General features: G+C 51.3%; 8 protein-coding genes across 8 annotated transcripts; 5 read left to right on the top strand and 3 right to left on the bottom strand.

Moving 5' to 3' along the window:
- Positions 1-684: 684 nt before the first annotated feature.
- On the top strand, positions 685-1,742 carry ALTATR162_LOCUS11467 (uncharacterized protein; the record flags this gene model as incomplete). Its single annotated transcript, XM_043319109.1, has 2 exons — positions 685-814; positions 862-1,742. The coding sequence occupies 2 exons, from the start codon at positions 685-687 to the stop codon at positions 1,740-1,742; spliced, it is 1,011 nt and encodes a 336-aa protein (XP_043175044.1).
- A 2,271-nt stretch (positions 1,743-4,013) lies between these two features.
- ALTATR162_LOCUS11466 (uncharacterized protein) lies at positions 4,014-4,654 on the top strand (the record flags this gene model as incomplete). The annotated part of the gene is made up of 3 exons (XM_043319108.1): positions 4,014-4,288; positions 4,366-4,518; positions 4,570-4,654. The coding sequence occupies 3 exons, from the start codon at positions 4,014-4,016 to the stop codon at positions 4,652-4,654; spliced, it is 513 nt and encodes a 170-aa protein (XP_043175043.1).
- Positions 4,655-6,405: 1,751 nt separating this feature from the next.
- Positions 6,406-9,024, bottom strand: ALTATR162_LOCUS11465 (uncharacterized protein; the record flags this gene model as incomplete). Its single annotated transcript, XM_043319107.1, has 3 exons — positions 6,406-6,738; positions 6,791-8,642; positions 8,732-9,024. 3 exons carry the CDS (start codon positions 9,022-9,024, stop codon positions 6,406-6,408), a joined length of 2,478 nt encoding a protein of 825 aa, XP_043175042.1.
- A 482-nt stretch (positions 9,025-9,506) lies between these two features.
- Positions 9,507-10,616, bottom strand: ALTATR162_LOCUS11464 (uncharacterized protein; the record flags this gene model as incomplete). Its single annotated transcript, XM_043319106.1, has 4 exons — positions 9,507-10,114; positions 10,162-10,240; positions 10,300-10,464; positions 10,515-10,616. 4 exons carry the CDS (start codon positions 10,614-10,616, stop codon positions 9,507-9,509), a joined length of 954 nt encoding a protein of 317 aa, XP_043175041.1.
- A 3,524-nt stretch (positions 10,617-14,140) lies between these two features.
- Positions 14,141-14,794, top strand: ALTATR162_LOCUS11463 (uncharacterized protein; the record flags this gene model as incomplete). Its single annotated transcript, XM_043319105.1, has 2 exons — positions 14,141-14,361; positions 14,425-14,794. 2 exons carry the CDS (start codon positions 14,141-14,143, stop codon positions 14,792-14,794), a joined length of 591 nt encoding a protein of 196 aa, XP_043175040.1.
- A 2,028-nt stretch (positions 14,795-16,822) lies between these two features.
- Positions 16,823-17,634, bottom strand: ALTATR162_LOCUS11462 (uncharacterized protein; the record flags this gene model as incomplete). The annotated part of the gene is made up of 3 exons (XM_043319104.1): positions 16,823-17,363; positions 17,416-17,498; positions 17,554-17,634. The coding sequence occupies 3 exons, from the start codon at positions 17,632-17,634 to the stop codon at positions 16,823-16,825; spliced, it is 705 nt and encodes a 234-aa protein (XP_043175039.1).
- A 197-nt stretch (positions 17,635-17,831) lies between these two features.
- ALTATR162_LOCUS11461 (uncharacterized protein) lies at positions 17,832-18,926 on the top strand (the record flags this gene model as incomplete). Its single annotated transcript, XM_043319103.1, has 1 exon — positions 17,832-18,926. The coding sequence occupies one exon, from the start codon at positions 17,832-17,834 to the stop codon at positions 18,924-18,926; it is 1,095 nt and encodes a 364-aa protein (XP_043175038.1).
- A 3,584-nt stretch (positions 18,927-22,510) lies between these two features.
- On the top strand, positions 22,511-24,249 carry ALTATR162_LOCUS11460 (uncharacterized protein; the record flags this gene model as incomplete). The annotated part of the gene is made up of 3 exons (XM_043319102.1): positions 22,511-22,865; positions 22,917-23,003; positions 23,066-24,249. 3 exons carry the CDS (start codon positions 22,511-22,513, stop codon positions 24,247-24,249), a joined length of 1,626 nt encoding a protein of 541 aa, XP_043175037.1.
- Between the last annotated feature and the right edge of the window lie 315 nt (positions 24,250-24,564).

Genomic DNA, 24,564 nt, shown 5'->3' with positions numbered 1-24,564 from the left:
TTGTGCGAGAGATGGCAACGACGATTGAGTTCGGGGTAATTTACCCGCGTTAGCGCGTTGTGGGGAAGCTCTAGGACACTAGATGATTGCAACACCCACAGCCTTACACCTACGCCAACATTGTGCGCTCACTCAGATCCGCACTCAAATACAAAGACGATTCGAATCAGCTCTCGTGTCACATGAGAATTCCTCGGTAGCTTGTGGTTGCCTTCGAGGAAGTGGGACCCATATTCGTCACCACGAGTGCGATTCCGGCGGATCATACATGACCATGACATCGAAAGCGCTCTCCAAACAATCACGATTCTAACGTTGCAATGTCACTTTACTGATCATATCGGAGACTAGGCGAACTTGTAGGAATACTACAAACTCAAAGGATATTTAGGCTCACGTCGCGCGGTTGCTCAATTCGCTAGTAAGAGGTACTGTTTACGAGCAGCTTCATCGACATACAGTCCGTGCTTTCTCATACTCTTTAACGCATTCTTATAGGTATTTATTTAGGCTTTCCACTCCGTTCGCTGTCTACTCAACCTACACAGCCTCAGTTTAACTCAAACTGCACACTGAATGCCCACAGCGAACAAGATATCATTGACTACAAGCGCCGATCTTTGTTACCTTACAGGACACTCAACCCGTCTTGGTATAGCATCGATACACACTCCAAAAAAAATTATGGTCAATCTTCCAAATGGACTGCTTATAAAAGTCGCGTCCGATCTAGACATGAAGAGTCTACGCTCTCTAGCCTTGGTGTCTAAACAAATGGAAATCTTCGCCCAAGACCAACTCTGGAGCGCCATCCGTGTCCCTGCGCGACTTTTGTCTGCTATACGGATGCGAAAAGCCCAGTCGAGCTAGTATTTGGCCCTCACTGGAACGAAGGAGCAAAAGATGCGCGACATGCTTTCCAACCCAAGGGACTGACGAACCTCAAAGAGCTGCATTTCAACGCGCAAGTCTTCGACTGGTCTTGGTGTGAGCTACCATCGCTTCAGGTCCTGGACATCGATCGCGGCTGCAGTCTAGAGGACTCCGATCTCCCAGAAGACGTTACATCGTCTATCGGTACGCTGACACGGGAAATGTGTGCCTCGGAACTTGGGTTAGAATATTCCGAAAAGACTAGCAAGTTCCTCTCGCGCCTCTCGCCCCTCAAGGGTTTGGAAATCTGGTTCTCTGACACCAAGATTACACAAGCCAGTCGAGATTCCAATCGCCAGTACAATCCGACGATTGAAGTTCCGCGTTACACCTGGGATTTGCTTCTAGATCGTTTTGTTAAGGAGCAACTTGCAGGCTTGACAGATACTCTGAAGGATTTGACCTTGAGCCTATCAGATAACGGCTGCGAGAGCCTACACTACGGTGAATACCTTGATGATTCCAACTATAGCAGCTTTACCAAGCTACGCCGCCTCGAGATCCCCCATAAATGGTTTACGGGCCGCATGATAGAGTTGCTGGTCGAAGAGGCGGGTGTTATCCTGCCTGCCAGTCTAGAGGAACTGGTCATTACCCATTTTATCGAGCAGACAACCAACATTTGGGATATTTTAGATGGTATTTCCTTCGCACATAGTCGACGTGGCGGCTTCCCCAAGCTGCAGAAGATTACGCTTGATCCTACGGGTCACCCTCTTACTAAATCCTACTTCAGAGATATTGTTACTAATCTACAGAAGCTCAGCATCGAGGTGGAGGCTCTGCTGGAGAATTTGAACTCGGACTAAGATGATTGAACATTCTGGACGGGCCGGCGGCGGACCTAGGTTGAATATGAGCAACTTGTTCATTCAGACAGAGCAATGCAGCTTGCCAATGTGGTGATCACGAACAAACTCTATATGTATACCTGTGGTAACAGTATCTCATAGAAAGGTATGGTGCTGTACTGAGAAGACACGATGTTTACCAACTGACATCCTCATGCCTCGCCCTAGGAAGACTTGACTACAAATCTGTAACGAGTTAGGTTAGGAGCCACCCCAGCTATGCCGAGAGATCAGTGTCCGGAGGTGCATAAATCCTCCGAACGACAAGCTTCCACCACTGCAACCGACTTTGAATGGCTCCCGCTGTCAAAAGTGACCTTATCCATATGCAGCGAGCATAGGCGAGAGCCAGCCCATGCGCATGGATACGATCGTCGAAGTGCCACACAGTGAGCTAGCCATCTGGACGTTGTGCCTAACGTAGCCCGAACGACGGGTCGCGCTTCCTGATATCCTAGCAGCGCATCTATGCTAGTGGTACAGTGCTACCGACAGTGCATACCAGGTTCGGCGCATAGTTCCTGCATGGGAGTGGTCCGAAGAACTATCGCATTGCTCCATTGGCGAGGACTCAGTCCGTAGCTGGACCAGATACTGGGAATTCTGTACGACAACGGCTCTGAGTAGCTACCACGCGCAGCTCACATGGCTGCCTTTGACAGTTGTGACACCGGATCGGCTTGTAAAACGCCATCGAGGCGCCAATGTAACGGGTTGTTGGAACACAAGCTTACAATGACTTCGAGACGATGCTTTGCACGTTTGTCATTGACCCTGAGATCCTAGTAATTCCATGAGCTTCTGCGATCAGGAGATAGAACCCTGGAGGAGGAGGCTTACCAAGAACGGCTGCATAGTGGAATCGCCACACTAAGAGGCCGTTGGGCGGGTTATGCAAGGACGTTAGGTGCATACCGAAATGATCACATGTCATCAGATGGAGCTAGACGAAATCCTTCACCGCCACTATACATGCTCTTACCCTATGATGGACTTGTAATTGGAACGCCTACGGATGCGTGTGAGGTGTCGTGCGTGGTTACGCAGTGCAGGGATTGAACATCGGCTTCAGGCATCAAGAGCCAAGTCTGTCCTGCAGCCAGGAGTTGTATTCGCGTGCATAGCCAATTGCGAATGAAAGGGCCTGTCTTTGTCGCTGTTAGCAAGGATGACGCACTGACCCAAGGAGGGGCACGAGCAGGCGGGGCTCTGCTAGGACCCGAATATTCCTCCACAACCTTCCATGACGGTGACCATGACAAAAGTCCAAGAAATGTCGTCCTCCCATTGCGCTGCGCTTCGGCGCACGCAGTCTTTCTCCTACAATCTTGTGCACACAATTCCCGCCACTGGTGTCATGCACTGTCTGATCCTCCGCATCCCGTTCCAGATTGCATGCTCAAAGGCGCTGGCAGCTGTCGAGCCAACGCATCAACTTGACAACACTTAGCATGCCCGTCCGGCAGACTACCCATGCATGTACATAGCTCCACCGGCGCTGCTTTTGCCTGACATTAGTGTTCGCGTCTGATGCGCTTACTATGCCTTGCTGCCTTTAGCAACGCACTGATGCCGGTCATTGACGGCACTGCTTCTACAGTCGCAACCGTTTGCCATTGCACGCCAATTCGCTCCGCTGAACCTTCTATACTGATACGAGCTGAGCCTTTTCTCCACTAGTCTCTTCTCCCGACCAATTGGCACATTGAGCTTCCAGTATCGCTCCGAGGCATCGTGGATCGGCTGCGGCCCATGGCCAAGGGCATTCATCCAGCCCATTCTAAATGACGCTTTTGAGACCGGCTCTAGCGGCAGCAGACCTCAGTGGGCGTAAGACTATGCACCTTTATCACCACAAGGGCGGGGTTGCGAGCCTGAGTCGGCATGAAGGGGTCAAAGCTATGCCCCGTTGACCAGCATGCTCCTAGCATGGCTATGGCTGGAGAATATAAAAAGAGGCCCATTCACAGGCCAAACGAGCTTCCCTTCCTCTTCCTTTTCACTCACCTCTCTGGAGATATCATCAGACTATATAACGTTCCGCCTCCTTGACTCGAGCAATACAAGCTTCAGTACTTCTACCAAGCAGTCGAATTATCAAATCACTTGAGCTTCGCGCCAACATATCGCATAGTCCCTTCTCAACACATATCAAAGATATAAAAGCTATCCAAAATGGCTTCTACTCACTCTTTCTACCAATACCCCCAGTCCTCTTACCCGATCAACATGCCACAAAAGCCAGGGTTTTACTACCCGCCTCAACAACATGGCTACGGACGCGTGTCAGCATCACCACCCGAGGCCCCGGACAGCGTCACAACGTCTGGTGTGCCGTCGTACGAGCCGTCAGCGACATCTAGCAACTACGCCGGCAGTGCAAGCGATTACGAGTCGACTAGCGGCGCTGCCAGCGTGGATCTCCTCGATTACATGGGCAGCCGTGTGAATGGCTCATTCAATCCAATGCCGCTAGATCGAAGCTTAGCGAGACAGGCACAAACGTGAGTTTCGAAGACTCCTCACTACGACGTCGATCGTGTGGTTTGGAATGCGGTTGCATAGCTGACATCACGTCCAGATCTGGTGAACTCAACGCCAAGCACCGTGAACTCCTTGAACTACAGGCACTTGCTCAGCGTCGACTGGCTGGCGCACGCATGAACTTCGCCGATGGCATGAAGGCTGCGAAAGAGGTACAGAAGGATTTGCAATGGACACAGAAGCGCGTAGAGTAAGAGCATCAAAATGCCACACTGAACAGCATAACTGATATTTCTGATAGCTCACTCAACGAGCGAGCGGCACGCAAATACCCAGATCAATTCCGAACTGCCCAAGGACGATACCCAACACCAGTCGACTACTAAAACCTCGCAACTTTTACAAAACTGCCTTACGGCCTGTGGATGACACAAACATACAACTTCTCGGTTTCTTCAAAAGTACAGGCGGTATACGGTCACTTTACAACTTTCTGGGTTATACGGATTTTTTTACTCCTTTTTTCATTTCACGAAGTCTCCAGATTGTTTGTGGTAGGCGTCAAGTTGCGAACTGTCGTTCACGATTTCCCGCTCCACTCCGATCCACTTTCGGCCTCGCTGCTTTAGCGAACCCACACGCCAGCATTTTACTTTTTCCAGCAAATGTGATGCGGTTCGGCCCGCTGCTTGACGCAAGTGCTGCGCGCTTGTCGATAGCTAGCGAACGAATGGCGGCTCTCAATCGACTTGGGGGACCTGAATAGTGCGGCACTGGCGTGATCCCTTGACAACGGTCGACGGGCCACAGGCGAGCTGCAAGCTGGCAAGCATGTTCATTCGTCAAACACGGACGAATAGACGGCGGGGCTCGACTGGCGGTGTTGAGGCGTTGGATCCGGCTGGGTGTTCTCTTTTCGTCTCCTTGGTTTAGGAACTTGACTCTTCTGGATCGGCGTCATGACGGTATCATACCATGTGGCTGACAATTGACTAGTCAGTCACGGGGTTTCCTTTGGTATGGCCTCTTCATTCTTAATCATATGTTTATGTAACGGCTTATATGACTACTATGGCATCTCCCAGTGGAGTAAATGCACCCACATGTACCTGAATGGCATCTGTTTCTACCTAATCACAACATGGAAAACTTCAGACCATTTTGATTGTGAACGCGTATGAGTGAGCCATCGTCGCGGATCCGCAGGGCGCACTCGTGAGCTTGCCGACTGCACATGCACACTCCACACTTCAGCGTAGTAACAACATCATGTGACGAGGTATCCTCAAACCTGGCCAATCAGTAGCCAAGTCTCCCAAGTTTGGTCTACTGAAACACTTGTATCTCTGTATCTTACTTGCGTCGAGCACGAGTATACCAACTCTAGAGACAAGCTCTCTCACCGTCCATCTCTTCAGCAAGCCACACCCCACCACACGAAAAACACCGGTTTAGAGTTTCAGATTGAAACCCACTACTGTACAAGTCAGACCACCACACTCATCTAATAAACATGATTTACCAGTGATCCAAACATATGCAGTGTATCCCCAAGCCACAGTATGTCGTGCATCAAACCCCACCCAAACCCCACGCTACCACAATCCTCCCACCAAATCGGAAGCAAGGCGGCCCAAGAACGACTCGGGAGAAGAGGGGAAGAGCGGCGGCGGTCTCCGAAGCAAACGAATATCTACTTACAATGCAGGGATCCGACATGAGGAAGCCGTGCCCGCAAGGTGCGTTGTGAGACCAAGGGTATCAGATGTGAGGTTATTGGAAAGCGGCCTGACAAGTGATTGACAGGTTTGCGGCTGTGCGAGGAAAAGACGACATGTTGTGGAACGGTAAGGATTCCGGACGAGAACTGGACGTCTTGATTTTGTTGGAAGCGAACAGGGGTTGTAATTAGAAGTGAGGCGAATAGTGTTTGCACATTTGGGCATGACTAAGTGCAAGTATGGTGAAAAGCTCGAGGAACAAGACATCAGTGTGGTCTATTCTTCCTTGTAGTTGTTCTATACTTCTAACAACGGATGCCATAATAATAGTGGCTGGGACGTCATCTACAGATATTATAGCTAATTCATCGTAGATGAGTTCACAAGGACTTCATCGATGTTGAGCCCTAGTCGGCCTATATCGAACCCCGATTCGCAGCAATGGCGCGAGACATGACACGAGCGAAGCGGCCAGGTACATCCTGGTCTTGTTTCGCCGTCTCGATACCGGTGAGGATTTTCTTGATACCAACCCCGATCTCAGTGTTACCCGTCATTTCTTGGATCTCACTGATGGCACGCTGTTGATCAGAATCGGAGAAGGCGCCGGATTCCCGCAGGACATTTGCGAGCTCGGCTTGTGTGTTGACGTTCGGGACGGCGATTTCGGCGTCGAACCGGGCGAAGAGATCGAGCTGTGTGAGTACCGAGCGTTCGGTTGTTGTCGCGAAGATGAGTAGGCGGCGATCCTGGGTTTGTTAGATGGATGTTATAGATGCACGGCATGGGAAATCTACATACCTTTGGCGGCTCCTTGCCAAGCAGAACCTTCAAGGCAGCCAAAACGTTGTTACTGAATCTAGGACCAATCGGCACCCAGTCCAACAACAACTCAATTGAGTCAATGACGATGACGCTCAATGGACTCTTGTATGCGTCTCGGAATACCTTGTCAAGTTGCTGAACCTTTTGCATCTCGCTGTAACCGATCATATCTTCAGCCGAAATCAACTTGATGAATGGATACCCTGAATCGATTGCCATCTTGGCAGCCAGTGCTGTCTTTCCGGAACCTGGCGGACCGTGTAGAGCAACAGAAAGGAGCGGACTAGATTCCGGTTTTCTGACCTGGTTGATGTATAGACGTCCGTCCTCCAGTATATCCCTGATGAATGACGAATAGTGGATGATGCCGTGTCGAAGTCGCTTGCTGAGTTCTTCCTCAGCAACTCCAAAGAGCGGCTTCACGTCGTCAAGTGCGCTCAAAAAGTCTTGTCGAGTAACCTTGATATCTTCTACGTCTGCTTTGACAGTAGTGCCGTCTTTAAGATGTCGACCAAAGGCGTAAGATGTGGCGGCCTTGACCAAACCGTTAAGTTCGGCTCCAGAGAAGTTCTTCGTAAGCTTTGCCAGTTCTTCGACACTGACGTCCTGCTCAAGAACGTTGTTCTTGCGCATCTTCGTTGTGTGAATCTTGAGGATTTGGGCTCGGCCAGACTCATCAGGCAGGGAAATCTCCAGGTGCACTTCGAGACGACCGGGACGCAAAAGAGCCTCATCGATCATGTCCATGCGGTTCGTCATACCGATCAGTAGAATGTTGTGTAGCTGGTCGACACCGTCGAGCTTGGATAGCAGTTGGTTGACGACGCTGTCGCCTACGCCAGTACCGCTTCCTGCGCCAGAACCTCTTTGCTTGCATACAGCGTCAAGTTCGTCGAAGATGATGATATGAAGACCACTTTCGTCACCCTTCTCCTTCTGTTCTTTTTCTGCGTCCGCGAACATCTTTCGGATGTTTTCTTCTGACGCTCCGACGTATTTGTTCAGCACCTCGGGACCATTGATGACCTTGGGCTCCCGGGCGTTCAGCATCTTTCCGATTTGCCTGGCAATCAGGGTTTTTCCAGTACCGGGAGGTCCATATAGAAGCATACCGCGGACGTGATCGATACCCAGTCTTTCCCTAATGCCTGGAGGGAAGATACGGGAAGCGAAAGCTCGTCGAAAGATGGCACCAAACTCAGCATCCAAGCCACCAATGCCCATGTCCTCGAACTTGAAACCTGGCTGAATGATGGAGTTTGCCGCTGCGCGTCGCGCTGATGCCTTCAGCTTGATATCTGTTCGAGCATCCTTAAAGAAGTCGACCTGACTATGTCTTGTGAGAATTCCACGAGCGCGCGGGTCGGTGATGGATGGCGCATTCGTCTCATCTTTCTCCATAGACAGATCCGCAAGCGTGACAGTTCGTATCGATAGCCTGAGTGGTATACTCTTGATATCCATCAAGAGCTGTTGGCCTGGCGCAAGGACCTGATTCTCGAAGCTCTTCTTGAAGACCATAGCGAGCTCGTCCTGGTCGTACGGTGTCTCGGTGGTCTTTCTTCCCGCAAACCCGATTTCCACATCAACTGCACCCAAGTATGACTTTCCGCCGCTTTGACTAAAGTGATCGTACGGTGCTGCTGTGACAATCTCCTGGGGACCAAGTGATATGCCGGCCCATGTTCGCTGTGCGTCGGTGAGACCGATCTCACCCGGATTGCATCCTTGTGTAGGCCGCGCAGAGAGGGCGTAGTTTCCGTTGAGAATAATGTAGACGTCGGAGCCATCGGCGTTTGGTTGGAAGTCTTGAGGGGAGACTGCGACACTTTATGGTGTTAGCAATGACGCGCGAATGTGTTGTATCTGGCATGTGTGGAAACGTCTAGGTATCCCCAACCTGCCGACTGTACCTACATGTTACCGAAGGCATAGGCATTGCCTCCAGGGCTCTTGATGGGCCGCAACTGTCTTGCAGGTCCACCCCCGCCACCTCCCTGTGGTCCCCTCACAGGCATACGCTGTCCACCCTGTGGTGGAGCACCATAGCCTTGTGGCTGCCGGTCATCATAGCCGGCCATTCTTGTGTCTTGTCCTCGTGGAGGCCCTGGTGGTGGTTGCTGTTGTGGTGGTCGTCCGTAACCGTCGTTGCGTGGCGGTGGTCGAGGGGAGCTACCAGGAAGACCTGGAAGTCGATCGCGGTTGAACATGTTTGGTGTTTGGGAGTCGCTATCGAAGGTGAAGGTGTAAGGAGTGATGTATGCCACGTATGGTCTTTGAAGAGGCAGCAGTAATGAGGCCTCACAGGGTCGCAAAGGTGTCTAGGGTGCAGTATAAGGGCAGCTTTTGTCCGCTCGCGCCTCAGTAACTATTCGATGATGTGTCAGGTCTAAGAACTGCCACTAAGCAAGTCAAAGCAGAAACAAGCGTGATACAAGTTGGCCGTCAGGGTCTGAGATGCCGCGTGGGGAGCTTCAGGAACGCGCTTTGACCAAGCCACAAGCCACACGTCATCCCCGCCGCTCCGCAAGTGCCGCCACCATGCCGCGACGTCGCGTCTGGAAGCTGCGGGCATGTTCACTTGAGAAGAAGACCACACACAAATACGGATACAGTCGCGTTCCATAACGACCTGGTTCTAGATGAGTCATTGGTGTTATTCGTTACATAAGTTCAGAGGCATCCATGCTGCTCAGTAACCTTTCCCACTATGCACTGCCTCGCCTCCACCGTACCACAGAGTACCTGATCCGCAGTGCAGACCCTTTTCTTGACCCACGTTGAACTCTCCACCAGCAGGTATCGCACCTGCATTATGCTCCGGCCAATAATCCTTTTCTAGCCAAGCGTTGATCTCTTCAATCTTGTCTATCAAGGCTTTCGTCTTCGCAGGATCAGGCGCCCCATTTCCGTCCTCCAAGTCTTTGGTATAGAGAAAGCGGCTGATGGTGAGATGGCTTGAGGGTACAACGTACCGCGACTCCACTTGAAGACCTGCGTCACGACACATGGAGAAGATATCTCGGCGGAGATGGTGGTAAGTAAACTTGTCGTCTTCCGGTGTACGACCGGAATGTAGACCTTCGCTGGCTGCAGGTACAAAGCTTAATGCTATGGCTGAGGCGTCGTACCCGATGAACGGCTTGATCAGGCGCGTACGGTGGCCATGTGTGTAGTCAGCGATGGCAGGTACCTTGTCTCGTACTCCATCTACTAGTTTCTGTATCTCTGGTGCCGTCTTCGAATGCGTTACCTCCAGTACTGTAATATGGAGGTTGTCGCGGGGCATGAGCCAGAGATCTGTGTGGATTAGCGTTACAATCGCATAATGAAGATATCCAGCTTACTAGGTGCCACCGTAAGCAGTTCCTGTTGCACTCGATTGATCATATCTTTGACCTGCTCTGTCGGACGACCCCAAAAGACCTTGTGGTGTACGGAATCAGTGGTTGTTTCACATGCGGTTCGCACACAGGATTTCCTACGAGGCAGTTGCGGGGATCTTTGAATCCTGGCTCGACAGTGGGATCTTGTAGTCTCAACAGTATTGGATCTATGTTTACACCTTGGAAGTTCTTGTCGAGCATCTTCGCCTTCTGCTGGGCATTCCTTGTGGTGCGGTGCAACTGATATTTCTCTTGGATCTTTGTCTGCAACGTGTGCTCAGTATGTGCAAAGGCCAAGTATACAAGCACCTTACCGGGTCATCTTCGCATGCCGCAATCAATGCGTCGTAGGGGTTGCTGAATGAGGAAGTCGAGACACCCGTAAGGTCCTCAAAGGTGTTGACTTGATTAGACATGATGCTTTCCTGTTAATCGTCGTGAAGTTGGACAAACTAAAAGATTTGTGTATTTTCCTTTGGCATTGCTGTGAAGGATAGGACCGATACCATACCAAGGCCGCGGGAATACACGAGCTGCGACTTCGCTGTGTAGAACGGCACCTTGCCCAACATAGCAACCTATCCGCACTGGCTAAGCATGCTTCAAGTGGTCTCGCATATATCTTTTGTGCTTCCACTCGCCCAATTGCCTCTCTGAAACCTGGTCATCTTCTTCGGGCCTTTTCCTGGGTGTGCTGTCTGATGTGAGGAGACAGCAAGCGGGTAGATGCCGTGGAAGAGCCAACACGTGCTTTCGCTTCAGTAGCGCGACCTCGGAACGCGTCGTGGGCGCTATAGATCAGCGTGCCGCGTAAACCTCGACGCATCTTTGCAACTGATTGTACCCTACACACACACGAACGGCATGCCATGCGCATACTCAGCGACTTCATTATCACTTCGTCTCATTCCCTACTGTTTCTATGATGAATCTTGCGTCTTGCATCCGGATTCCCTCACCATGGCATCTAGCATTTTGGGTAAGCGCGTAGCGGCTATCGCCCATACGCAGTAGACCTGAGTGGAATAACGACACCATCGAAGCCATTCCACGGTACACTGTTGCTCGCACAGCGCGAAATGAGCCTATCCCATTGGTCGAGACTCTGACGCGAGGCAATCAAGTTCGCCGGCATGGTATGCCGTTCACCCTAGTAACCCCACTTTATGCTTCAATGGCTGATCAGAAGCAGTCAACGCAGTCTCTACGCAAACCAGTCTTATGGTACCTCCTCGATCGAGCAAAGATGCCCATCAGGTCCCTCCAGATTTCTGCATCGTCTGCCTCACTCGTGGAGGTAACACGGCATACGAGTGTTTCAAGGAAGACGGAGAAGATCTGTGTACAGGGTTTGTGCGAAACCATAAAATAAAATGCCAACTCCCTACACCCGAAGAATCGACAGCGATAGCAGCGCATTGTCCACGCTGCACGATGCGGGGATTCAAGAAGTGCGACGGAGGTGACCCTTGCGACAGCTGTCAGCGAAACAAACCCTCACATCTCTGCCAGAGACTACGCGAGAAGAAAAAGAGGTCTTAAAACCCAAGCACGCAGAGCAAGATCACACCAAAGTCTGAAGGTGCCGCACCAGAGAGGTCCAGCAGAGGCTGAACAACCAGGCGTAGCGACTTACATCAGATTGACAGTGACGCACAGCACACTCCAGAGAATGTGCATGGGGGACCCAGATGCAGCATAACTTGCAGCGGCACGGCTAGGTCGAAGCGCAGAAAGCTTTCGCCTGACAGCACACCTAAGGAGTTTACACAGGTTGCTAGCCTGATGTCATGTCCATCAGGGTCAAATCTGCGCGAAAACACGAGAACACTAGAGAACTTTTTTAGCGCGAACAATCGGACACATGAAGGTTGGCTACGATATTTGTTGGTTAGTATTCATCAAATGTCCACCAGATATTCCTAGTAATAGTCCATTGCGCGAATCTCTCCGCAACCCGACAGCGCAAAGCAAGGCTACAAATAGGCTTTTTGGCCTTGAGTGGAAGCAACGTGTACCCTATATCAAGGATTTCGTTTTTCAATTTGAGCGGCTCGTCTGAGAGAGTCATCTCATAGAAAAGTAGACTTGGTCTTTCCGACTACAAAGAAGAGACTGTACCAAAGAGCATCGATATCCAGAGCGATGACCAGGATTCGGCAGTCGTCATTGGAGACTACCGACATCTGCCACACTGTGCGACCGCATCCACTAGTTTGTACAAAAGGTCAACAGAGGACAACAGCATGTACCTGTTCCTTGATCCCGACCCCATAGGTCGACTGGATCACGACAGCTTCGTGTTCAGCCATGATCACACTCGAGAACATTATGGAGAAGGTCGTAGGTCGCTTGTTCGCGTGCATCCGTCCTGGCGATCGTGGCATGTAGAGGACGAGCGTGTACACATCGTTACGACCACGGTTCCTGACGTTTGGGTTCCTGCTGTGATGACGCTAGCATCAGCAAGCGTACCTCTGAACGTGGACTTCCCTGAAGAAGGGCGTTTGGTTGACAAAGTCTTGTCAGGTTACTCACAGGCGCTTACCTCCCTAGATGTCTATCTCTACGACGAAGTTTCGGTCCAAACTTTAACGGACTATTCGTGGGCACCTGGGACTACCGAGACACTGCCGGGATATTCATCCTGGCAGAGAGTGAATTTGGACTGGTTCGGAGAATGTTCTTGCGCGCCAACATATCCGGAGATACTTTGGAATGTCAACGAGAAAGGTGTAGCGACAGCACACGAGGATCGTCGAGCCGCCGCCATCAAGCAGCGCTCTGCGATAGTCCAACTGGAAGCTTCTAGTGACGCATCAGGAACACGGATTCGAGTCGGTGTTGGTACCTTGTCTTTGGTACATCGCACTCAAGGGCGACTTCCTAAATCGAAATCAACAGACACCGCCTGGAGACTGATTACTGATCATTTTGATCTAGCTCCACAGCCTATCCCGAAGATTCGCTTGTAAAACAATCCGAACGACATCCAGAGCTCCCTAATTACGCCACCGAGATATCTACGAGGTGCGCAAAAGGAATCCGTGTCATGGATGGCAAATCGAGAGCTAGGCAGAGCGATAACCATCTGTGAAATAGAAGAATCCGTTCATCTGAGTCTAGGTTGGAGGGCAGGGGCTCGGATTGAGACAGCAGATTGTCCGCGGTGGTGTGCCGGCAGACCAGTCGTCGTCGGGAAAACGGTCGCCAGCATTGGGCTTATTCAGAGTGAATTCGATCGGTACAGAATTGAAGAGCTCATCGAGAATAACCAGCCTCTGGTAACTATACAGCCCCAACTTCTGGATTCTGCTGCGACATTGGTTGTTTCCCCTCCGCACATCAGTAATCAGTGGAGCACCGAGCTGGAGAGACTCCTTCGCCCAAAGCAATATGAAGAATATAATGTTTGTGTTATAGAATGCTGCAATCAGCTGAAGGGTCTTACGATCGAAGATCTACGAAGTAAAGTCACCATTGTGTCTTGGACGTTATTGCCGAGGAAGCTTATGTTTCGGAGCTGGCAAGATTTACGACAATGTCCAAGCCTCTCATGGCCAGCCGCCATGCGTCTAGTTGCTGGTTGGATAAAGCGGTTGGCGAGATCTCAAGCCAGTTGGCTGTGTACCAGCGTCATGACTATAAGAATTTCGAACGACTGGCAGAGAAACTCCTGGAGGGGCAGCTACAACATCCTGAGTTGAAAACCGCATTACTAATTAGTATCCGACTTGGCAGAAAATACCAGTCGTTCGCTGCCAGGCTCTTAATCTTAGGTCCTTCGAAAAACGCAAAAGCAAAAGCTAAGGCTCACACCAAATCTAGAAGGAATAGCTCGTCACACTTAGTGCCACTGCTGCATCTTTTTAGATTCAATCGAATCATAGTTAACGAGTATCATTATCTCAATGATACGAATAGGATCGAAAGCAACTTCATGGCCACAAGCATCAAGCAAATTGCTGCACATAAACGCTGGGTCCTCTCAGGCAGGCCGGCCTTGGCTAACTTCTTTGACGTCGATCGATTGACGTCCTTCCTCGGCATCAGACTTGGTCGGTGTTTCTGTGGCGACAGTACGGTCAAGTCTTTCAGCGGAAAGGCATCGGAACTTGACCAGACAGACGTTGAGAGTTTCTTGTCGCAAACCGAAGTTATGTCACGATAATGGCACGAGGGCAGACACGAACGAGCACAAAATTTCTTTGATAATTTCTTAAGACAGGATGAAGCCGACGCCCGGTATATTCAATGCTCTGAAAAGCTTGTGTCGGTGGAGCTGGATGCCGCACAACATGCTGTTTACCTAGAACTGTCACAATACCTCATCTCTCAAAGGATACAGATCAAGAAGCTAAACAAGAAATCGGGCCCGGATAGGAGCAGTCGATTGAACGATAGCCTAGAACACTCTGCAAGTGCCGAAGAAGCGCTGTTAAGGTGTGCTTTGCTCTTCGAGACTGAAGAGGGCAAATCAGCGCTCGAGCTCTTGATCGAAAAAAGATCGCAGCAATTACGCAACAGGAAGAATGAACTGTTGAGACTGCTCTCTGACTTTGAGGGCTTGGTGAAGAAGACCCAGAATACTTAGTCCGGTATCAAGGACCTTCATGGCCACTTCAAAAAGTGGCTTTCAGAACACAATTGGGTCGGAGACGATGAATCCAGTCACACTGTTCGCGCACTACTAAACAGAGCATCGAAGATGCCCAAGGCTAGCTTTGTTGATCTTGAAGCGACACCAAATCGACAGCGCGAGCGGATGATCAAACAGCAACTTTCACAACTCTGAGATGCCTCTTCAGAACTTGCGCATAGGACGAGATCGAAATGATTCTTCATATCCATCCGTAATCATCTGCAGCCTGCAACTATTGACAAGATATGCTGCAGTTCGCCTAATTGCAAAGGTATAGCCAACCTTCAATTGCTCTTCTCGATACCGCACTGCGGGCACACTACATGTAAAGAGGGTCTTGAGTTACGGACCAACGACAAGACCTGCATTCATCCTAGCTGCAACTCTCATGCCAGCGAAGGTAACCTAATCCGAATGGCTGATCTCGGTTTGAACAAAGGACAGAGAGCTGGAAAAGGCTTTGGCAACAAACTGGAGGCCATTGCTCAATTAGTTCACGGAATTCCACCTTCTGATCAAGGCATCGTGTTTGCGCTGAACAAAGAGATCTGAAGCAGAGAAAGAAGTTGATTATACTCAACCTTGGGAGTGAATCTACAGCTGGAGCGTAAGTTCCTCTTGTTTCCACGTATGACTCGCTTGTACTGACTCCCTAAAGCAACCTTACCAATGCCAATCATGTCATTTTTGCCACGTCCTTCCTGGCAAAGACACAATACGATTGTGATTCAGCCATGGCGCAAACAATCGCCCGGAGTCTTCGTTATGGTCAGAAGAAAGAAATTCACATTTACCACGTAGTCGCGCAGCGCTCGATAGATGTTGATGGGCTAGCACACGAGACCAAACAAGTTTTCATGGATATTGAGGTGTCAACGAAGAAATTCACCTCTATGATCAACTTTTCCGAGGGATTTGAGCAGGAAGATGATGATCTCTGGGGTACGCAAGCAGCAAGATCAAAGCCAAGGGCCATTCTTCAATTTTGTCTTTTAATCGTGTTCACATTCAGCTTCATGACATACCCCATCGTCATCTTTTTCATGTGCACAATGAATGTTTTCTACGTAAGTAAGGTGTATGGTGTTATTAGCATGATACCCTCGATCGAGCACAATGCATCTATGTTTCCTACACCTACACCCATGCCGCTATGGTTGTGATGAATTCAGGTTAAGCACTATTAGCACTCTAGCACTACCGATTACCCAATCCGGCTTGCGGCATACAGACTAATTCGGTACCTCAGCCCCAGCCCGCCCTGCTTGACATAAGCATTACTACCAAACCCCAGCTGTTCAATGCCATACACCCCTCCCAAACCGCTGCCAAGTTAAGCCGGCTCCACATGCCGCATCCCACTGAACGGTCAAGGAACGGTACAAAAGTACTCAAGCGCGCGCGTTATGCATTTTTCTAGCTAGCAGATGGGTTTGTTTGACCGATCAGGACAATGCTGGGCTACTGTCTTCAATGGTTTTTGGGAAGAGTTACTTGGACGGGAAGGTTGGAGTGGGGCTGTAGGTAGTGGGAGGGTTTGGAAATGTGTGGATGCGGCGTGGTTAGAGGATAGGACGTAAATGACATAGACGAGTGTCGCGTGATGTTGTGGTTTGGCTGCCTCGTTAGTGTTGTGGAAGGATGCAAGTTTGGTGTCGCATATGCTGTGGCATGTCTCAGTTCAATTATCAGGTTGCGAGCTCAAAGTGCGCATATGGCACATAGTGAAGCTGAGGATGGACTTTGATTCGTTCGCCTTGGTCTTCCTCTCAAATGGTACAAAAGTTACATGTCAAAAACCAAACCCTTTTCTATCGCCAAACGCCTCGCCCAATGCTACACCAGTCTTGATGCCTACTCCGATTTCAATGCCTTGGCGTGGCTGAAGGTATTACGCATGCGCGCTTTAGCTTGCATTGCACGCTGCACTCGCACAATCCTCTCCTGCTCTGACTGCATCTTGTCCTTGCGCTCAAATGCTTATATGACCCATCGGTAACTGGCGTATCGACCGGCTGTCTCTGATTTTCGGATAATCTTGACGACGGAGCCTCTCCTTAGTCCCAAATACTTGGCGACTGGATCGGTGGACTGGATTCTAGGCAGCTGGGTCTGCTTCAAACGGTATCGTTGGAGCAGTTGCTGCTTCTCTTCGTCACTCAGCAGAACATGCTTGGGTACTAGCTCGTGCTTTGTGATGTTGACAAGCAGATCTTGCTCAACAAAGACTTCTACACCGCCCTTGGGACCGTCGGTAATGCTCGTGGCGCCGCGGAGGAGTCGAATGGCCATGCCCGTCATGGGCTTCACGGTGACCATGATGCCGGAGTGGAAGGAGCCGTTGACAAGATGGGACATGTAATCGCGCAGTTGCTTCATCCCGACGTTCTCGTCGGCGTTGAACTCGACCCAGATGGTACCGATGTTGGGTTGGGGATCTGGGTTCTTCTTGGTCGGGGCGTCGGTGTACTTTGCGAGCATGTCTTCGGAGGGCTGGCAGGAAAAGTTGAGGCGCGAACGGCTGGGTAGAGGTTAGTACTGCGGCCTAGACATGGGCACAAGATGGCGCATACTCGGGCTCGCCGTCTTCGCGCGCATATTTCCTGGAGAAGTCCTCGAGTGACATTGTCATGTCATCTTCGACAATCATGTATCCCTTTTGTACAGTCAGCGCGCGGTCCGTGGTCTTCTTCAGCGCATGCGCAACCCACCCGGTCGTTCATCATCTCCTTGGTTGTCCGCCAGACCCTCCACAGGCGAATGAGAGACGCGCTATACTTTTCGCCGTCCATGTTTGGCGTCGCTAACGTTGATGCTGAGGGGCGAGTGTAGTTGGGTGGTGACGGCGCAACGAGTGAGTGGAAGTCGGTCGCGTCAAAGAAATCTCCAGAAGTTCCAAAGGACAGGCCGGGCGTCGGCTTGGCATGCAGCACTAGCGCGGAACCCGGAGCTGGGAACCCCACCACTTCCGCCCATCTCGAACCTGAACATGGCCTCCTCAAACGAAATCCCCAACCTCAGAACGCTCCTCGGACAAGGCCGCGGCGGACCATCACGAGGAAGAGGACATGGAAGAGGTGGTCTCGGAAGTTCCAATGAAGAACGGGCACAAGTTCTCGACAATGCGGTCAAGGCTACAGATCAAGATGCGGCGGGGAGCAGGGTGAGCTGCGTAGAGCTTGGCTATCTTCACGACCCATATGCGAAGCTGTTCGCGACACAGCAGACGGCAAGAAAGCTGCCATTGCTCAACAGGGGTACCTACGTTCGCACCTCGGCCATTGACCTCCTCGTCGCCAAGTTCCTCATGACCTATCCGTCGTCGGCGAAGCAAATCATCTCCCTGGGTGCCGGCACTGACACGCGATTCTTCCGCCTCCTTGACCTGTACCCTCAGATGCGCCTCGTATACCATGAGATTGACTTCCCTACGAATACGCTCGCCAAGATAGCCGCCATCCAGAGGCATCCACTGCTTCACCGGAAGCTACTACACATGCCATCAACTTCAGCCTCCTACCACTCCGACACATACAACATTCATGCGCTCGATCTACGCTCTCTGGCGAGCTCGTCAGAGGAGACGCCCCTGCCTCCGATTCCGAATCTCGACCCGAGCATACCTACACTGATCCTGTCTGAGATGTGCCTCGTCTACCTGCAGCCTTCGACAATGCAATCAATAGTGTCATCACTACTGACACACTATCTACGACCTGCGACGCCCACCTCTCTCATCCTCTACGAGCCCATCCTACCCCAAGATGCCTTTGGCCGGACCATGATCTCGAACCTCCAGACACGCAACATCCACCTTCATACATTGACGGCCTATCCCGAGTTGGGCGATCAGCGTGCACGCTTGCAGGGCTATGGCTTGACAGGCGGAGCCAAGGTTGCAGATACAAACACTATCTGGCGGAGATGGATAAACGACGAGGAGAAGGAGCGCATTGCTGGTCTGGAGTTCTTGGATGAGCTGGAGGAGCTGGAAATGCTACTCCGGCATTATTGCGTCGCGTGGGGCTGGAGAGACGGCGAAAACGACGTCTTTTCCAAGGCTTGGGCACATGTTGAAGAGTAGGAAATAGTAGTCTCCCCGAGTTACGATACAGCCATGTACGGCCTCAGATCGGAAATGAAACATTTTATCCCTCTTTGCAGCATGCCTGAGACTTATAACAAGACCTGTGCATAGTGAAAGCTACATGCCTGTTCGTCGCATGCGCCTTATGACCTACTGCAGGGCCTCATTACAAGCCGCCGCTGTTGGAGGAAGGATACGATACCTGCAGCAACGGAGCTCAGCTACAAAGTCCGAAACGAGACCAGTAAGCCACTCGCAGCACTATATGCCACTAGAGGCTTTTCTACACCCACATCGTTTCCGTCTAATGTTTTCGTTTTGGTGCAGTTCGTTAGCTTGTGCGAGCAGCATGCAACTTGTACTGCAAGTCAATCTTGGACGAGTCAAGCAGGCCCCGCCGCATACGTGTTCGCAGACAGCGCCAACAAACACTCCCGTATATTCGATTTTAGTCGATCACCCGCCCGCACCTGCATCTGCTGAGAAAGATAGAGAGCCGTGGGCTTCTTGTGGCAGGAGAACATGGGAGATGGACGAAACAGAAGACCTACAGAGGCACTGCGAGGCGCTGCAAACGGATCTTTCACACCATTGCGAGCACCATTGCCCTCTGAAATAGTTTGGTGTAAGGCTGCAAATGAGGTCGTGTTAGCATACAGGGCGGAACTTCGGAACGAGACCGGCATGCACAGCACCCAACCCGCCACAAATATGCAGGAGTCGCACTGCGCATTCAACAAACATCATCCCAGCAAGAACGCATCCGATCATCACCTGATAATATACCCACGCGAGTACCAGAGGAGACGTCATGACGGGTGTCAAGCGGGACATCGTTCGTTCTCGCACGTCGTTCATGGAGCCCTAGGTGCTAGCCTCGCAAGCTGCCCAGCTGGCTCCAGACCAGAGGTATTTTGAGCATGGCTCAACCCTCGCTGCACATGCAGCCATCTGCAACTGTTGTCTGCGTCCTTGACGAATAGGACGGGAAGTGACCCCGCAGCTAAACCGCGCCGCTAATAATGCAAGTCATTCGCCTGCCCTCTTCGGCTGCATGCGTCCGAGATTTCAATACGCAAGAACGGGCTAATGACTGTCAGCCATCAGAGCGCCGCCGTCACAACGCAGGGACAACGATCTGACCCAACTTCATCTGATCTCTTTCGAGGCGGTCACAACACTGCGCAGTGAGTGTGGATACGTCATGACGCTTATCGGCGTGAGCATTAACTTGGGAAAAGACTGATTCCAAATTGGAGACGGTAAGATGATCGAAAGTAGAAACTAGGCTCCACATAGCGATGAGACGGCGGGTCCAAGACATGATACTTTCCACCGAATCATGCTGAATGAACAGCCTCGACAACTTGATTCACGGGCGAGTGCCGGTTGTAGGCCGCAACACTTACGAGAATCGCGGAAGAGCTCTGTAGCATGCTGCCCAACTCTCATCCAGACTTGCCTCAAGCCTCGAACGATCATGTAGACGGACCATACCCATTAGCACTTTAAAGCAAGGAGAGGCGGGTTACTATCGTCTTCTGCATTCGAGTCTGTCAAAGCGTTCGGCAGGGACCGAAGGTCAGGGTACTGCGGAAACCCGCTCGGAGCCAGCTTTGGGAGCGTGCCTTTGTGCCCGCCGTCCCGCTCCGGCCGCAAAGTAACCAGATCCTCAGTACGCAGGGAAGCCCACGGCGCGACACTACAATTTCAAAAACACCATGTCTACCAAACGGAAGCCCTTTGCTTTAGGAAAACATTTGTGTTGCTTGCCAGAAACGTCCAAACCAATGACAGAATTTGGTAATGTTTGGAGGGCTACCTGCTGATAGGCGAAGCGATTGCGGGGTGGGTGCATGGGAGCTTATGACTTCTCAAACAAACTTTGGTCGGCCGTTAATCGCTGGGCCTACCAGACGCTGCTGTCATTGTTGTGAGGATCTTCAGGCCTCGCGATCCCTGGTATGCCAGGTGTGGCTTGATGCAGGAAATACTGAATGCGGTCTGATCGGGTTGCCAGCATGTTAAGATCGTCTTGCCTGCTGCGCTCGATAACTCTCTATAACCAGAAAACGAGGTCCGATTCGACCGGATCGTAATTGTGGAGAAGTAGTGTCGTCAGGTCACACACACACACCAGGCATCGCGGAGGCGTAGCACGATGGACTGGGCATCCTAGCGTGGGGCTGATTGTCGACTAGGAGCGCCTCAAATATCGCGTATTGACTAACTGTTTGCGCGCGCCGCCAGGAATTGACAGCGTCTGTGTGGTGATAACAAACACATGGAGAAGATCATGTACATGGCGAATTGATCTTGGCTGTCTACAACTGGTCAATCAGAGCACTGCGATGCATCGTAGAGACCTCCCACGGCCTTGACCCAAGACGTGCTGCTGATCCTGGACCGCCCACTTTGAGCTGAAGATGGTGCAGCCAACGGGATCTGATGAGTGGCTAGGCCTGCGAACCAAGATATGAAGCCGCTCGAAAGCGATTCATGCATCATTCGATACATACACTAGGAATATCACATTTCAATGCTCCACGAGCTTTACAGCCTCAAGAAGACTTAGCGCTCACACCGGCGACTGTTCACGAAGCCAACTGCAGCGCTCGCTACCTCGTGGGCTGTCTTCAACACTGTCCTTTGTGTGCCCGGTGCTTCACGTCGAGTGTCGGCCTACTCACTGTTTTAAGTCGACTGCGGCCCAGGGCAATGGTTACAGCGGGACCAGTGGACTCGTTCTAGGATTATCCTCCATTACCAGTATTAGAGGCGAATTGGTGTCGTTGCTGCGACGCTACTTTAACACACTATATCCTCTCGCCTCTACCTTGCTCCGCAACCTGGTTCGAAGCTACGCAGGCTGCACTTTAATACCTAGTCGACATATATCCCACTCGTTCAAGCACATCCCCTCACACACCTGTTGTCATTTCCTCGGCACGCTTACGCTGCTCATATCCACCTTGCGTGTGCACGACTCCGACATCGATATTGACATCGACCGCTTACCACCGTTACCGTCCATCACAACTCGTTTTCGCCCACCCCTGCCTGCACCGGGTCTGTGTTCAGCTCAGCCGTTCATCTCGGAACAACGCAGTTTTGCCGTTAGTTCCACCCAAATCCTATTGGACGTTCCGCGGGCGCCCACGACTCGCTAAAGACGCATTCCCCCGCTCTCACGCAACCTACCGTGCGATCGCTCAAGGCATCAGGAGCGGACCGCTTGGACCCTTCTGCGACGCTCTGCTCAACTTTCGTTGGAACAGCTGCCGCGTTGCTGTACCACTTGTACTATTCTGCTTAGCATTGACCGGCAGCAATACAAGATAACCCCTGGTTGCCACTTGTTGCATTAGATCTTGCCAGGCTCAGACGCATCTAGAAGAACATTACTCTTTCGTGCTACCATCGACGCGCACAACGGACTGGACATCCAATGCGCGCCTCTTTCCACCACTAGTCCACCAACGTCCTCAACTCTGGCTCGAATGATCTCGACCGTTTCCTCCGGCCCTTCGCCGCCAGGCGCTCATAACCGCTTGAGCACGAGCTCATCACCCCAGCCCTCCATGTCGTCCGCTAGCGACTCCCCATTCACCACGCCCAACTTCGATTCCACCGTATTTAGCCCTTCAGAGTCACAATCAGAGGAGCGAACAGATGCACGAACGAATTCCCTTGACGTAGTGCCCAAGGTGGAAGAGACGGAACTTCAACTTGCCGATGTCAAGGAAGAGGCATCTCCGGAAGACACACCCATCTCCCCAACCGAACCTGTACGGATACGACGCGCGCGTGGTCGACCAAGGATACACCCTCCTCGCTCACCCACCACTCTTGCTAAGCAAGCCAAAGCCCGATCCAAGACGGGATGCACGACATGCCGGAAACGGAAAAAGAAGTGTGACGAGACCAAACCATTCTGTAATTGCGCCCTTGATTCCTGGTCATCACATAGGTACTAATCTTGCGCAGGCTTGTCATGTCAAAAGAACAACATCCATTGTGAAGGCTACAAGCCCGTCGAGATTTGGAAGAGTGGAAAGGAACGGGCAGCAGAAGGTATGTAGTCTTGCATCGCGGGTTTGCTTTTTTGGAAGTGGGCCAAGCTAACTTTCCAACAGCCCGGAAGCGAAGTCAAGATGTCAAATTCGACCTTCCGCCTCTTATGGAAGGTGTTGAGAATGATCTTGACCGCCAGCTCTTGCAACATTTCTCCAGCAGAGCGAGTGCTGTCCTGACCTTACATGGAGACAAATCATCGAACCCCTTCACGAAGATTCTGCTGCCTATGGCCCTTCAACACGAAGGCTTGATGCACTCAGTGCTGTGTCTGTCGGCTTCTCACATGTACTCTGTCAACCCGTTACAAGAGTACGAAGACAGACAGGTCTTTCACCGGGGCAAAGCTTTGCAGCTGCTCAAGCATGACATTGAACGACAAAAGGCCGGCGAAGGTGGTGTTATGGTCTACGAGGACTCTAACGTTGCCCAGATACTACTACATCTTCTGCATTCTATCTGCGATGGTAACACCTCGGGTGAATACCGAATGCACATGATTGCAGCAAAACAGATCGCAATGACCCAGAAGTCCTCGAATCCGGAGTTCCAAACTCTTTTCGATGAGTTCTTCTACTACCATTGGATTGCTAGTCAGATCACTTCCCTTGACGGTACCGAGGTTCCCATGATGGACGACTTCAACCTTCCCTTCAAAATCAGCCCAGAGACTGCAGGATTGATCGGCGTATCTGATGGACTCTTTGGTTTCATCTCCAAGATCAGCAACCTGCGACGGAAAATACGTAGTCGCATTGATGAGAAGCAGGACCCCGTCATGGACTACGAGGCATTGCTTGCCGCCCACGCTATCGACACTGGCCTTCGCACATGGGTATGCCCTCATATACCTGGATCTCCGCGCTATACTATCTCTATGCTGTATCGTCAAGCAACGTGGGTCTATCTCTATCGCACAACAAAAGACTCGAAACCACATCCATTCATTAAGAGCGCTGTTGACGACGGCATACGATACATCAACGAACTACCTGCAGAAGGTTGGGTACAAAGTAACGTTCTGCTTCCGTTATTTCTGATTGGGTGCGCTGCATTCGAAAAGGAGCAACGTGTGGAGATTGACAGAGCATTCACCGGCCTGATTGCCTGCACCGGCCTAGGCAATATCGGGTTTGCGAAAGAGGTTGTTGATGAGGTTTGGACAAGGATGGACAAGGGGGATTTGGACTCATGGGATTGGGAGAAAATTATCCATGCTCGTGGGTGGGATTTCCTCGCTACATGAACCCCAGGGGATCCGCGAAGTTTTTTTTGGCGTCGTCCGGGCTCTCAACGTTCCGCGCGATCTTCACGCATCACTTTCGGCTTATCACTTCAAGGGAGCAGTCATCACGTCGCTTGCGGCTTGTTAGCATGGTTGGCGTCGGACCTATGGGGGGTTGGCGCACGGCTTCATGTTGATGACATAGGGTCAACCTGTAGCCTGAAAGGCGACACGACCTTTCGGATATAGACTTGGCGCCCAGGGTTTCTTATTCAATCGGTGTTTCTACGGGCGCAAACTGGAGTCATTGTATTTGGTGGGTCGTCGGAGAGCGGT

The sequence above is a fragment of the Alternaria atra genome (assembly GCF_907166805.1).
Source record: "Alternaria atra isolate CS162 genome assembly, contig: 35, whole genome shotgun sequence".
NCBI lineage: Eukaryota > Fungi > Ascomycota > Dothideomycetes > Pleosporales > Pleosporaceae > Alternaria > Alternaria atra.
Note: the sequence above shows the minus strand (reverse complement) of the source record. Positions and strands in the feature narration are given on the sequence as shown.